The following is a 15961-nucleotide window of genomic DNA, read 5'->3' as shown; positions in this document are numbered from 1 at the left end:
TCAGCTTCCTATGTCTGAGATCTACAGAGCCACAGAGCACATTAAATATGGGAAGCGGCAAAACCCATTCTTGAAACCACCAAAATTTTCAAGAGAGTGATAGAGGTCAAAGGGTCAGAGTGGTGCGGAGGATGTTCTTGCAGACAGGCTTCAGCTCCATTTCCTCTTGTCCTGGAAAAGCTCACTGATGGCTCCTGCCTGCTGCTGAGAGACTCTGGAGTCTGTCAGCACTCGGAGCAGGCAAGGGGAGTTAAGAGGGTGTTATCTGGTTGAAAATGTCCCTGCTGACTGCAGGGCAGTTGGACTAGATGGCCTTTAAAGATCCTTTCTAACTCAAACCATTCTCTGATTCTCAAGGCTCTGCCATGCCCTTATCCCCTGCAATGGTCCTGCCTGTGGATGTTGAGCAAACAAGCAGGAGTGTTGTTTCTCAGTGGTGAGACCCCCCACAGCTCTGCAGGAGGCCTGGAAAGAGTGCCCTGCCCCTCTGTCCTGCAGGCAGGTGACAGCTTGCTGAGCACCTGCAGGACCATCCCTGTGGATGCTAACTCTGAAACAGAGAGCTTGTGAAACTGCAGGCCATATAGCTTCTCAGTCTTGCCTGAGAAGCTAGTCTGGGAATTCATAAGGAGGATTCAAAACAATCCTCAAAGACAGAAAACAGCCTTGCAGGTGTTGTTGTCTGTCTCTTGTTTTCTTTGCAGGAGAAAGTCAGGGGGTAGTGTGCCCCACTGACCAATGATGGTAATGTAGTAGTTTGCTAACTACTGTACTTTCCACGTATCAGTCTATAAAACAAACCTGAAGTAATAAACTACGAGACATTCTCCTAATCGACTCCTAGAGAGTCTATGTCGCTCTTCTTGCCGTTCCTAATAGAGCGACACATCCCTGTGTGGCAAATGCTCAAGCCAAACTTTTGGTCATGGCTCTAGACTCACACAACAGAAAATGTTTGGTCTCATGGCAGACCTCAGGAGCATCTTATACAACCACAGAGCTTAAGGAGGACTGGAAAAGCACTTACTGCACTCAGGGATGGTCACTTCACCAGGATAGTTATAAAATCATAAAAACATCTGAGTTGGAAAGGATCAACAAGGATCGTCAAAATCCAACTCCTGGCCCTGCACAGGACACCCCTGAGAATCACACCACGTGCCTGGGAGCATTGTCCAAACACTTCCTGATGCATTTGACACATTGTCTTAAGAACATCCATGTATCAGCCATTCCCTTCTTCTAGACCATCTTCCAAGGACTTTTTCCATTGCAGCATGAGGAACAGGACAAACCCTTCTATGGGAGGGTGAAGTGCTGCTCCTACAGCAGACAGAGCCCTACAACAGGAGGTGGTACAGCACACAGACATGGCAGCTGTGTCCTGCACAAAATAACACAGCTCCTGCACACAAAATAACACTGTTCCCCAGCTGAGTCAGTCCTGTCAGGTGCTGAAAGCCTGGATTACTGTAAGAACTCAATTTCCTGCCCTTTCAATCCCTCAGTGCCTGAGCTGAGCTCCTCCCTACAGAGCCACCTGCTCCCTCTGCCTCTCCAGGACAAGGCAGGGATGGAGTTAAACCAACCTGCTCCTGCTCTGGGCGACTGCTGTGAGAAAGAATAGTCACTATCAGAGATGCTTTCAACTTTATAAACAATGAGTATAAAGCAGGCAGCATTTAAATTGATCTTTTGAAGGTACATCCTTTAACAGGCTCTTAAAATCCTTTAACCAGCTGGAAGCCCTCCAGAGCACTTTTCTGCAGAGATTTTCAGATTTTGTTTTCTTTGCACTTTGAAAGCACTTGCATACATACAAATAGACAATTTAACACCATTTATTGAGGAGCAAAAATTCTTCTTCCCAGGGATTCCAGGAGGATAAATGTCAGAACAATTAATGCTGCAGGACAGTGTGGCTATTCCTGTGTTTAGAGCAGGTACCCTAACAAATGTCTCCAAGTGGAAAAGGCTCCGGATTAAGTGACTGAATCCTTTTTAATTCTAATTGCCATTGAATTAGGCTGTTCCTAGCCAAGAGAAAGGCTGGACTTGATGCAATTCCTGCAGCTGATTCTGGTCTCAACTTTTCATGCAACTCAGCACAGTCTGGGTGCTGATCCACACTTTAGATTTATTTTATTTCCTGGGATAGTTGGCAGCCAAAAGCCTCTCAGGCCTTTTCCACCACATCCCTCCATGCTGCAATCCCATCAGAGCATCCCACCCAGTGGGAAAGAGGGCAATGCAGTCCTCACTGTATCTGCTGTCACAAGGAACAGTTAACACAGGGTTACCCCATGCTAGGAGGTGACTACAGTTCACCTGCACTGCAATTTGCACCAGGGCAATCCAAGTTTTAATTCTGTTCTCTGGTTTAAAGACTTTTTCCTCCCTCTTGTGTAATATCAGCCTATCTTCTGGAGATGGCAGCATTTCTTACAGCTGTCCAATAATCCTGTCCAGTCCCTGCTCTCACTGTTTATTCCTCGTTCTGATCCTTGCATTGTCAGCATTTCTAGCTGCGGGTTGAGCTGCTCATTTGGGATGCTCAGCGTGGTGTGCCCATCTGCTTGCTACAAAGCATAGGAATATATTTATACACATAAATAAAATACATTTGCAGAGATAAAGGTGCAGATTTGGCTTCCACTCTGAGCTCTGAGATCCCAAGACCTTTACTCACACTCAGAGCAGAGTCCATCCCTCACTGATAAACTGAGGCACTATCAGCCCATGTCTTCCAAGAGGAAGTGGTCTTCCCTATCAGTGTCCAGCAGAATCTTGGAGAGAGATTAATTTTCTCAAGGCTAGAGAAAGATTTGTCTGAAGTTTTGCACATTAAAAAAAAATAAAAATCACCAGACCAAAAACTAAACAAAAAGCAAGCAAATCCCTGAAACATAAATATTTTAGCAGTTGAAAAACAGAAAAAAAAAGTTAAAGTTTTTATTTTAGGAAGTAATTTTTTTTTTTTTTTTCAGGATAAAGTGCAGCTAGACTGCAGATTTTTAGAAAACTCAGACAAAGCTGAATGCATTTTGGGCTGATTTTCCTCAGGCTGGACAATGAGGAGGCAATGAAAATATGTAAATTGAATATGGCAATCATCTTTTACTTAAAAATCCCCACTTGTGAGCTGTCCTCCTCTTTTCCTGGCCAATGCCTTTCCCCTGTTCACACCACATGGGCTGACATCACCTAGAAGTGTCTTGCAAAAACTTCATATATTTGATGTTATAATTACAGCTGCTCACACCTTCTCTGGCACAACCTCGTAGAAATCCCAAAGCTCTTCTGAGATGCTGCTATTTCTGCTAAACCACGTTGCAATTTTGGCCAGGATTGAACGAGACCTTGCCAGTTTTCCTGCCTGTTGGTTGCAAGAGGCAAAATCCTCAATGCTTTCCTAAATGTTCCCATCAGCGGCTTCAAATTTGGCCTTGAATCAGATTTTTCCCAAGTGCAAAGTACTCAAAATACTACGAGGATGGACAGATGTTTCCAAGCTGATGTATCACCCCCAAAAGAAGTAGGAGGATGGAGCTAGGGCTGTTCAGGAGGTCCATGGCACAACCAGGCAGTGGAGCTGAACATCCAAAAGGTGTGAAATGCCCACATGCCAACCCCATGCTCTGATCCAGGGCAAAGATATCAGCCCTGCCCCTCAACAGCCAGTTAGAGAGAGAAGAAAACTGAAATTGCACTTGGGAAAAAACGTAATTCCAGGAATTGAAATAACCTCTGAGGAGATATTTGAATGAGAAATCTGAAAATACTCAGATAAAACAGAGCCTAAGAATTTTCAAATTAGGACCACACTCCTGTTTCACAATTCTTTTATCCTTCCTGCCAGTGTAAGAGATTTTTTCAGTCAGTATTAAGCACACAAAATCAACAGAGCATGTGAAAAAGGCTCACCACCAGAAGAACAGATATAATACAAGAGTAAAGCAGAAAATAAACATTTCTGTAATATTTTCTTTTAAACTGCAGTAACGTTACTTCTCTTTTGGGTTGAGATAGTCTTCTCTGTTGCTATTTTGTGCTGCAAGTCAAACTGCCTCAAGATTTAATTTGCATTTAGGTAAAGGGTGTTAATAAAACTTGGTCAATGAAGTAAAGAAACAGAAATAAAAGTGACTTTCAAAAAGGGAAAGCCTATTTTTATGGCAGAAGATCAGTGAAATGCAAAGAAGAATAAAACATAAGCACTGGGATGCTAGTCACTGTTTTGGCATTACTGATTTTGGGATTTCACAGAATTATAAACGTGTTTTTCCTCATCTTTAGCATAACAGCGTCCCTTTAAATCTAATATAGCAGAATAGCTCTCTGAGCTTATTGCTAAAATTCACACTATGTAGTTATGTCAGCTGAATATCTGGATACAAAGATGACTGCAGTAAAATAAAACAGAATAAATCAAAAAGAGATTGGACAAAAAACCCCAAACACCATGGGCTTGCATTTATTCTCATGCAATAAAACAAGAAAAGTATTCTGAGTTTTGAAAGCACTGATCATTCAGACTCCACTGCAACAGGGTGGGGCATTAAGTGCCTGGTGACATCTAAAACCTGTCTGAAGGGCTATCCAGCTTTATATAATTGAGCAGTCACTCATTACCTGGGTGGAGGTGAGGAAGAAACTCATCCCACAGCTCAGAGAACTGTCAATAGATTAAAGGACTTTTTTTTTTTCCCCTCTGGAAACAAGTGGACTATCAAGGTCCTTGTTTTGGTGTAGGAATATTCCTGTTTTTACTGTTCTTTGCAGAGACACTCGGCACCTGGAGCAGCTCAGGTAAGCTAAAGCATGAGGGATTCGGAAAGGCACCAGCCCATATGTTTCTGTTTGAAACTCCTTATCTATCCAATGAAACTTGAAGAAACAAAAAATGTCATCTTTTCAATATTAAAATCCATAGAGGGACTCTACACAGCGGTGCCATGGCTTCTGCCCATGGCAGGGGAGTTGGAAACAGGTGATCTTTAAGGTCCCTTCCAACCCAAACCATTCCATAATCCTAAAATGATTGCCATAAAAGACATTCTGACAGCCTTGTCAGAAAAGACATTCTGACTGTCCTTTGAGCCGTGGAAAACCATCCAAGGTTGTCACAGCTCCCCTGCTCTGGGTGACCTTCCCACAGTGAGTGATCGCTACTGGCTTGCAAAGGTCAGAGGAGAAAAAACAGGAGCTGAAAATCAATCAGAGCCCAGAGCACCTTTGGCCTGGGCAGCCCCATTCCAGCTTGTCTCTCTGTGAAATCAAGATGGGGAGATCACACAGCTTTATACTGGCAACAATGGCTTGGGATGAGATGGATGGACATTCTTTCTCCATGACAGGAGGGCAATGCTGTTCTGCTGCCCAGAAGTGCAGAAGAAAAATAATCTGGCTTTTTGAGCCTGGCACCCATGAATTTTTCAGACACTCACTGCTTTTCCATCCTTCAGGTTTTCCGTGGCTGGAAGCACCCCCTTGAACAGACAGTAAATCCCACCTGGATCCTGACACGACTCCATTTGGTCTCTCCTCTTTTTGCCATGGTCTAATGAGGGAAGGGGACACTTGCATGCCTGCACTGCCTGAGCCTAAAGCTGCAGACTGTCCCTGCTGGGTCCATCCTGAGCCTGATCTACAGCTTCCAGGCCAGGCTGGACTATAGACAGCATAGTTCAGTTGCTGGCCTCAGTCAGTATCCCTCTGGAGATACAGGCAACAATCCCTGGAGGAAAAGCTCCCTCTTAGAGCTGTGACTGTTGTGAATGTTTTATCTCTTCAATTAAATCTTGATTTGCTTTGCTTTTGGAGTTGTGGCACTTGTATTTTCCTCTGAAAACTAGCCATCACCCCCCTCCTTCTCCCAAGTACGAAGTTAATTCCTTTCCTTGCCAGGCAAGGACCCATTCCCAGGACACGTTGTCCTCATTATCAGTCCCAAAGGTGTTAAACATGAGTGCCTGGGCTCAGTGTCACAGCACTTCCTAGATGTTCCCTGTTATAAATTTAACCTGTCTTGAAACACGTGCCACATCCCACAGATGGCTGGGATCTACCACAGAGACCCTCACCCTGCAGAAGAAGCTCCTACTGAGCAGGTCCTAGCCTTACACTGAGCAGTGCCTTGTGCCACTAAATCCTGGGGCTGAGCAAGGACTGGGAGCATCCTAACAAAATCCTGAACAAGAAGCCATGAGGCAGTGCTGCTCTGAATTTGAGCTAAGATATATCAATCATGTCTCAGGAATGGATTGTGTAGGTTGGACAGAGAAGACAAACTCAAACTTCCATTGTTTCTTTCTATGCCTTGTGTGTGCTTTGGTGTTAAGGCTGTTGGTTGTGGCTCTGGGAAGCTAAGCAGTTGGTGGTTGTTGGCATGTAGGGCCATGAAAATATGTGTATTACTTAAATGTCACTTTGGTTTTGGTTTGGAGTCACAAGTGAGATTTCGGGTGGTGCTTTCTGCTGCCCCTCTGAACTGCAGAACCACCAGTGTTGACACCACTTAACAGTAACTGGGGCCAAAGAAGTGAATGGCAGCGTGTTTATCCTCCAAAACCAGTGTTCCTTGAGTTGGCTTTGATCCAGGCTAGCTGCAGCACAATGCTTCGTGGTCCAAGAGGTTCAGATAACACATCAGTGTGGGCACCTTACCCTGGCTGTAGGTGCAGCCTTGGCCCAGGGTACCAGGATGCAGATTTTACCAGCAGATTTTACCTCAATGAGTCTTGGATGCCATAATCCTCAAATACACCATCCCATCCCCAGATTGATGTTGGGAAAGTAGATTAAATTTCTGGAGCCATTTCTTGTGTGATTAATCTGAAGATCCCTTCCCTCATCATCACTTCATGTCACAGGTGGACCCCAGCAGGATGAAGCCCTTCACTAAGTATCTGTATTTCAGTAAAGCGTTCTCAGCCTGTGGAAGAAAGTGGCAGATCCTTGTCTTACCTTGGTCTGGAACGTGCAGAAGACATGAGTGAGGAATGGATGCTCCCAAGCCAAGGAGAGGACTCTCTTCTCCACCATTGTACACTCAACATCATCATCCATCAACACCACGTCCTTCTTCAGGGCTTTCACAGCAAAATACTGGTCTGTGCTCTTCAGCTCGGCCAGGAACACCTAAAATGGAAACAGCTGCTCAGAAAGAGGGATTATCTCCTCTCAGAACAGCCATGTGAGCGTGGGAGCTGAGCTCCTGGGAATTCACTGGGGTACACCTGAAAAACCTTGATCCTTAAGGCTCCATTCTGCCATTGAAGACTTTGGGTTTGCTCCCCAGACCCAGAATAGTTTTATGAAGTCCTGGAGAAGGATGAGAAGTTCTTGGCAACTACAGAAGCAGGGTCCTCCATGCTTGGATGGACAGGACATGCCAGAGAGCCAAACACCTCTGATAACAAAAACCATCTTCATGCAAATGCTCCTGAGATACATTTCCTGTGTTCTGACTTCAAATAACAAAACACAGAATATTGCTTTGTCAGCATTTGAAATGCAAATACCTTGCACCAGAACTTCAGCAGGTGGAAAATTATGTCCACCAGTATCTAGACTGGTTTTATATAAGATGTCTTTCTCTCCTTCCTCCCAGTTTTCAGGTCTGAACACACAGGCTGGGTCTCCCATGCTTTTGCAGGAGTTCTTCTCTGAAAATGGGAAAACACATCCCAGAGGAGTTATGACCTCTGTCTATTTTTATAGACAGGGAAAATGAGCCCTGGAGCAGCAAAGAGTTTTCTAGAGACCACAGAGCAAAGAGGTCTCTGCTGGAAGGCAGTGACAGCACTGATCTTCACACTAACAACCTGCTGACCCTGTTTCTATAGACTGAATAAATGTATAAGATTCATCAAAGAGGTCTTTGAAGTTCTCTACCAGACGCTATTTACTGAGTAGGCTCGGACAAGTTTTAGCCCTGACAAAAGTTTTATTTACCCTTTTGGCTACTGCTGCATTTCACTTTGTAGCACCAGACAGAGAGTAGAGCCTAGAGCCCCCCTCTGTCTCTGCACTGAATGACCAGAAATGCTCACAGTGCTGATGCTGCAGGCACCCTTTTACCCTGATGTTTGTGCTGGGCACTGCTCTCCTGGGGAAACTGGGGAATGTGCTGCATTTGTGACCTGTGCTGTGACTTACAAGGAGCAGATAGGCAATGCCAGATCACGTACAGAGGTGGTAGTGGGAGATATCCTCATGGATCTTCCCCTCAACCTCCCAGGATCACACAGAGCTGGAGAGACCCCTTGGGCACTGAGATCTGCACATTCTGTCCCCTCTGTGGGGAAGTGAATCTCGCTCCAAGCAAATGAGGGCACCAGGAGCGACACCAACACAGGAAACCTGTGGGTGAGTTTTTGTTGCAGAAAGGCACAAAATGGCCCATCTTCTCCACACCCACAATGTGCACTTTAGAGAGATGCAGAAGCTTGCAGACTTGGAGAGTCTATGTCAGCATGAGGGCTAAAACAAGGTACAGAATGTTCTTCAATGGAGGCATTCAAGACTTGAAAAGAACACCTGAGCAACCTCATCTCATAGACCTATTTTGAGGAATGCTTAGATTAGAAGACCTCCAGAGATGCTTTCCTTCCAATAAAAATGCATCTATTATATCTGAGCTCTTGGTTTCAGGATCGTCTGGAATGTGGGTTTGGGATATTCTGGTTTAGCTGTGAGATGCCTCAGCTCTGGTTCCCATGCAAACTGTGGACATAACAAGTAGACACAACACTTTCTAGTAGAAAGTTTCTATGTCCACTGAGTTGGAACTAGATGGTCTTTAAGGTCCCCTTCAACCCAAATCATTCTATGATTCTATTACTTTCAAGTATGAAAGGCCAAAACAGGAAATATTCCACCAGCTAAAGAACTGGCTGCGGCAATTGCTCCAGATCATTTAGCAGGCAAAAAGCAGCCCTTTGTCAAGGCATAGTTTCCCCCTTGGAAAGGTGCGGGATGCGAGCAATGTGATCCATACTCTTTCTCCTTATTGGCTGTGAAAATACAACGTGGAGTCCCTCTGAAATCACTTCTCGCAGCTTTGTGCTGGCACTGAGTAACATGAGTCCCCTCACAGGGGATATCTGCAGCAGGGAAGAACAATCCACAATTCATCAGGATTAATGAATCCACTGAAAACAGAACATCCTTGTTTTCAAAATCACAAATTCTTGGCTGTTGCAAAATTTGCTTTGGGCTCCAGCACAGATTAGAGCTGGGAAAGAGCAGTTACTGTTCCCAGCTGGGGACCTGCTGCTCTGGAGAGCAGAGGTGATCCACACTCAGCTTCTCAGCTCATGATGCCACCTCCCTGTGAAGAGGGACAGCATGGACTCCTTTCCCACCAGCTCTCTGGGGACATCCAGGATCCATCAACCTGCACAGAAGGGGAAGTTGAAGCCCTACCTGGGGCATTCCTGTCCTGTCATGGGCAGTCTCGAGAGAGCAACTAATGGGACAGGGAGAAGGACAAGGCGAGGAGAAGATGGAGTTCAGGATTCAGCCAGAGCAAGGATTTTATGAAGACTTGGAGATTTGTCAGCCATTGTGTGGCAGCAGGACTGAGGCAGTGACCTGTACTGGGCACTGGAGAGGCCACACCTCATATCCTGTATTCAGTTTTGGGTCCATCACTACAAGAAAGACACTGAGGTGCTGGAGTGTGTCCAGGGAAGGGAATAGAGCTGGGGAAGGGGCTGGAGCACCAGGAGCAGCTGAGGGAGCTAGGAAAGTGGCTCAGCCTGGAGAAAAGAAGGCTCAGGAGGGACCTTGTGGCTCTGCAAAACTCCCTGACAGGAGGGGACAGCAGGGAGAGGTCAGGACCTGCTCCCAGGGAACAGGGGCAGGACAAGACAAAATGGCCTCAAGTTGTTCCAAAGGAGGTTGAGATGGGATATTAGAAAAAATTTCTTTGCTAGAAGAGTGATCAGGCATTGGATGGGGCTGGCTAGGGAAATGGTGGAGTCACCTTCCCTGAAAGTGTTCAGAAAACACGTGGATGTGGCACTTGGGGACACAGTTTAGTGGTGGACTTGGCAGTGCTGGATTAGCAGTTGGATGCAATAAGCTTAGAGGTCTTTTCCAACCTAAACGATTCCATGCTTTTTCCTAAGTGTCCCTTCAAACCAGATGTTATTTAGTGCCACGCAAAGCAACATGTGAAAGCACACAGTAGTGTCCCAGTCCCAGTGCTTACCTTGCCAAAACTGCCCTTCCCCAGCATCTTGTGTAGGACAAAATCTTCAATGGTCAGTTTTAACTGCACTTGGTGCTCCTGCTGTTCCTGGGACTGTCCTCCCAAGTCTGACTCTATGAGAGACTCCCCCTTCACTGTGCCCTCCACTGGAGTCTCCCAGGAGATGCCTTGTGGCTCTGCAACACACATCAAAGCACTCAAATAAACCCCTGGACAGGAGCAGAAAATTCCCAGAACATTCACAGGTTTTCTGCTTAGAGGTTTAAAAGGGTATTTCAATCAAATGGAAGTGTGGTAGCCATCTCTAAGTAGATTGGCTCTGCTCCCACACTGTTTTCTCTCCAGAGGAAGCTTTACTCCAGTGAAAACTGCATCTTCTTCAGTAGCTTTTTTTAAATTTACAAACCACTTTATAAACTCCTTTATCTGTCTTTCTGTTTTGTGGCATCAAATCCTTAATTTCTGGCCACCTGTCTTCGCCAGTCCTTGCTGCTTGCCATTACAATGTGGTTCCATTTTTTCAAGGTCTTTTCAAAACCCTAGGCAAAGCTAGATGAAAAGGTGGGATGGCATTCCAGATGTGAGGCATTCCAGATGTGAAGCATTCCAGAGCAACCATTCCAGCCAGCCTGGAGTAGAATCACTCAGAGTTTTTTCAATACTCCACTAACCTGGATTTATAAGAACTTGTAAGAGACTTTGTCCCCCACTGGATCTATCCCATTGCTGTAGCTGTTCTAAACCACAGAACACTACCTAGCAGACAAACAGTGAACATGTGAAACAGTTGTGAAGCCACCTGAGGCTTTACTGTTTCACATCAGCATAGCCAATTCTACTTGTTGAACAGAACAAAAAGAAACAGAGATGGGGACATCATTTATTTCTCCTTGGGGTCCAAAGGAAGACAGTCTCTCATGTACCCTCCTACACATCTGTTCTTGTAGCATAGAGGGCTGTGACACCTAGATCAGCTCCTGGGTGAGTGGAGGTCTATCAGTGATTTTCAAAGCTACCAGAAGTCAACCTCCACCCAAAAATATGAAATCAGAAAGAAAATTTTCCATGGTGATCAGAAGAATTCCAAATATTCTGTTTAGAGATCAGTAATAAATTCCCCGCTCCCCTCCAACTAACCACGTACCAACCAAACAACAATAAAGCTGCTGCTCCATATTACCAGGAGGAATTACCTTTTTTTGTGGACGCTGGCAAGGCCTGAAGTGGTGTCACATCCTTCACAGGGACAGGGAAGCCGATTTCCAGAGGTCCATCCCTGGAGATCTGTTCACTGTCACGCTGGCAGCGAGCCTGGGGCACAAAAAGCAGCAAATTTTTGAGCCGAAAGTCTCGTGCTGAGCTTATGAACAATACCATGACTTCTTGAGCGTGACTCACAAAAACCAAGATGTAGAAGAGGTCTTTGCTTATGAGAAAAGCAACTAAAAATCTTTAAACCATTTACCTGCTGAGTGCTCTCTATCATTGCCAGAGCTTCAGCCATTAGTTTCTGGTTCACTCCACAAAGATTTGCTACTTTTGTCTGGCACTTGTGGTGGACGTTCATGCCACACTCTGAAAGAAAGAACATGAGGTGTCAGGACAGTGAAGGCTGTAAAGGGTTGGGCGGGAGCAAGTGCTGCTGTTGGTCAGGGGCAGAGATCAGCCACCTTTAGAGTTATTGAAATGGCACTCAGGTGATTTTTTGGTTCCCTATGGAGACTAGTTTTGTATTTTCTTCTGGCCAGAGGTTGCATTTCCACATCCATCAGCATTTGCAAGCACAGGCTACCAAAACTACAAGCCATTACCTCAGAGATAAACTGTAATCACAGAATAGGATTCTCCCATTGGTTTAGGATTATGAAGACAGTGAAATGTCTTGTGCCTGATAGGGGAAATAGAGCTTGCAAGTTCATACTGAGGGTGATTTGGGAAGATCAACAGTGTCACTGTGATGTTCTTTGTCTCTCTGGGAAGCAACTCATTGTCCTTTTGGATCAAATATCTCACAGTATATGGACAGTTGTCCTCATTCTTGAAGAATGATCCTCCTTGAAGGACAGTCCTGTAGACCACTCCTTCACCCTCCTGGGTGCCACCTCATACTGGTTTTGCAGAGAAGTGCGATAAATGAGATTTGGATTTTCAGACTGCCACCCTCCAGAGACAACAAAGGGTCTCTCATGAGTGCCATGCTCAGCTGGTGCCACCTTTGCCAGGGACTCACCATCACACTTCAGCCCCTGCCGTGCCAGGCCCCAGAGGAGGGTGCCACAGTGCTCACAGAAGGTGGGGCTCTTGTAGTTGTAGACTTTGAAGCGGTGAGGCATGTCTATCTTGAACCTCTCCTTGTGGAACTGCAAGACAAAAGCCAGGCTGAAAACCCTCATTTCCACCTCAGCTCCATGTGGAAAACCAAACGTGTGACACAAATGTTGGTTTGTCCATTGCCCTCTTATCCTCTGGTATGACTGCTAGGGAGAAACTGTCTATCAGGCACACAAACCCAAATTTTGATATATAGTAACTGCAATTTAGAGGGAATTGGGTCATTTCCTCCCTGGCCTTGACCAAAGGACTGCTTGTGCCTTATTTACATACCCAGGCTCCCCTAATCCTCAGTGGGAAAACATTGATACTTTTAAACATTATTCACCTCATCCTGCAATGGATGTCTACATTTGTTATCATGAATCACTCCTTGGAAGAGCCTGTTGTAATTCTTTTAGTACAAAAGGTGATGACAAAGTTGGTTACATCTACCCTGGAGATGTCAGAAGAGAAGTGAGAGCAATCTCATCTATAAAAATTGTAGAAGGAGAACAGGGTGGGACTGAGAGTGAAAAGAACCTGTAGGACACAAAGTAAAGGTAATAGTCCTATCAGGAGTTTAAAATCTTTTTTTGCCTACCAAAAAGAAAAGTTTAGAATAAACTGACATGAGAAAAATAAAGCAAATAATAGCAGAGTTATCAGATCTCTCACTGACTGTTTCAGATAACACAGAATGGGATGTTCAAACATAAATCTGAAAATCTGATGTCCAGCCTAACACTGGATAGTGAAGAGTTTTCTCCAGTAAATCTCCACCTTGTCTCCATGACTTGCCTCTGAGTTATACTTTATGAATTAGAAAAATGTCAGTTCTGATTCAGCAACTGCTTATTTTGCAGCTGCATTTGAGTAAATCTTAAGTAGGAGGTAATGAAATCACAGGGACCATAAAAAGCACAGGGCACAGATCAGATCACAGAGTCCTTAGCTCAGGACCTTTTTGCTTCATCAGAAGTTGCTTTGCAGTGATGTAGGAGAGATCTGAATGACACTCAAGTTTTTTAAAAAGGAATCATAATAATAAAATAAAATAACAATAATAATAATAATAATAATAATAATAATAATAATAGTAATAGCACCACCTACCATTGTTTCTCTGCTATTGACTGCTGATCCTGTACACTTGGCTATTACTTTGTCAATGCACTTCTTATGAATGGCAGCGTTACATTCTGCAACAGCGTGTCATGGTGTTAATAAAGAAATTCCTTAAGAAAAGATGAAGTAAATAATGACAATAAAAAACAAAAAAAAAAAGTTTCTTACGTCTGCATTGATAGCCTTGTTTATTCAGACCCCTGAAATGAACAGAGCAGTGGTTAGATGGGTTGTCTGACAGCCTCAGTAGAATAAAGGAGAGCAATAATTATCAAAGAAGGAGAATAAAATCACTTTGCTTTCTATCACTCTTTGTAGAGATTATTTAATTTCATTATCTTCATTCAATCAATGGCGGAGTGATTCTCTGTGGTTCTCACAGCCTTTTCAGCACACGTTCACGTCCTGAATTTCACGATATCCTAACAGCAAACTGGACTGATGAGAAATGCCTGTGCATTTCTCCAAACCCAAAAATATTGGTACACAATAAATTAAAAAGTGAGGGGAATTGTCACTGTTGGAATTGCAACTGCAAACTACATCCTTAAAGTGATGCAATAACTCTACATGTAAGATGCCAAGGGTCTTACAGGAGGAGCACTGATATTCATCAGGGAATCGTGGAATCTTTTGGGTTGGAAAAGACCTTTAAAGTCATCGAGTCCAACCATTAACCCAGATCTGCCATATCCAACACTAAACCACATTCCCAAGTGCCACACTGACACCAGAACTGCTTCCTAGGGCTTCAAGGAGAAGAAGCACAGATCCTTTTCCATTTACCACACAAACTCGTGGCACACAGAGCAGAAAGTGGGTTGTGGAAAGAAGGTGGCTGTAAACTCATGACACTTGACGTTGTGGATTTTGGCCTGTTTGATGGCTCCCCTGCGCTGGTGCAAGGAGAAGAAGCCTTCAGTCTCGCAGTCAGCCAGGTCCTTCGCATCTGGGAGGAGAAAAAAGATATTTAAGTGTACACTGTCCTGATCAGGTGCCTTCAGAAAATGCAGTTGCCCAAATACGACATGACTGAAGCTGATGATTCACTCACAGTAATGAATACTCAAAGAAATACCATTTTATGAAACCCACAAAAGTCTCATTTGGATGGTTTTTATCCACCATTCCTACATTAAAATGACTTTAGATTTGAGTGTCTGAGCTCCCTTGACTATTAATAATGCTGCTTTTGGAACACAGAATGAAAATTTCCCAAGGAGAGGTAATTTAAACATAAAATTCTAACTCTGTACGGCACTGAAGAAGCACACCCTAAAAAGGATAAAATTACATGAAAATTAATTATTACTGATATATGGGCACAAACACACTTGTGTATGTGTGTATATATATATAACAGAATCCTTTCTGTGTGCATAGCGCATATACATGTGTCACTAAGCAGATATTTATGTCCCTAGGATATTCTCCTTGTTATGTTTCCATGCCAACACTTACTTTGCTGTTTGCTGTGCCCTTGCTGTTATTCACAGTTATTTAAACTTTTTGGGACAGCAAACAAACCAATTCTGACTTCACGTGCTACATGCACTCGTGCCAACAAATCTGATATTCATGCAGGAAATCAGTGTCTGTTTCACTCCTGCACTGCACAGTGAGTCATAGAGGTGACCTGTGGGAACTGGCCCCCTGTGTGATCTGATGCTGATCTTGATATTTGTAATTGAAGCACAACTTGTATTTTCTGTGCTTTGGCCTCCGTAACACCTTATAACACACAAACAGCAGTCCAATCTATATTAAAGGTAGGGATAGTTAAGAAAATATCAGCATGGCCATGGCTGTTTTCAGTGCTTCTCTGTTTCTATAAACAGAAGAGCCTTCCAGATGTCTGCATCTCACAGCTTCACCCTGCACCTGAGGATATGAGAATTTTTGCAACAAAGATGGGAGAATAAGACCAAGCATTTGAATTAAACCCATTCTGTTCAACAAAGCAGAATGCAGCCCTTTAGACAAGAAATTTTCCCTAACAGCCAACCTGAACCTTCCCCTGGCCCAGCCTGAGGCTGTTCCCTCTCCTCCTGTCCCCTGGAAGCAGAGCCCAACCCCCCGGCTGTCCCCTCCTGTCAGGGAGTTGTGCAGAGCCACAGGGTCCCCCGATCCCCCTTTTCTCCAGGCTGAGCCCCTTCCCCAGCTCCCTCAACCCCTCCTGGTGCTCCAGACCTTTCCTCAGCTCCATTTCCTTCTCTGGACATGCTCCAGCACCTCCATGTATTCCTTACATAAAGCAGAATGATTTCAGAGAGAGCTGGCTCCTTCTGTATCTCTTCTGTCTTG

The 15961-nt window shown here is 44.4% G+C and overlaps 1 protein-coding gene across 3 annotated transcripts in view; it reads right to left on the bottom strand.

Moving 5' to 3' along the window:
* The window catches only part of PRKCQ (protein kinase C theta), a 50871-nt gene that overhangs the window by 12336 nt on the left and 22574 nt on the right, over positions 1-15961 (bottom strand). For all 3 annotated transcript variants that reach the window (XM_005526073.3, XM_014255207.2, XM_014255208.2), the window contains 8 exons: positions 14444-14606; positions 13826-13857; positions 13646-13731; positions 12450-12579; positions 11685-11794; positions 11413-11530; positions 10220-10395; positions 6967-7140 (listed from right to left, as the gene is read on the bottom strand). In XM_005526073.3, coding sequence (XP_005526130.2) covers positions 6967-7140; positions 10220-10395; positions 11413-11530; positions 11685-11794; positions 12450-12579; positions 13646-13731; positions 13826-13857; positions 14444-14606 — 989 coding nt within the window. The remainder of the gene's footprint in view (positions 1-6966; positions 7141-10219; positions 10396-11412; positions 11531-11684; positions 11795-12449; positions 12580-13645; positions 13732-13825; positions 13858-14443; positions 14607-15961) is intronic.

The sequence above is a fragment of the Pseudopodoces humilis genome, chromosome 5 (genome assembly GCF_049639895.1).
Source record: "Pseudopodoces humilis isolate 2021_Gansu_Grassland_sample_001 chromosome 5, ASM4963989v1, whole genome shotgun sequence".
Classification (NCBI taxonomy): Eukaryota; Metazoa; Chordata; class Aves; order Passeriformes; family Paridae; genus Pseudopodoces; species Pseudopodoces humilis.
The sequence above is the reverse complement of the archived record's forward strand: the minus strand, read 5'-3'. Positions and strand labels throughout refer to the sequence as shown.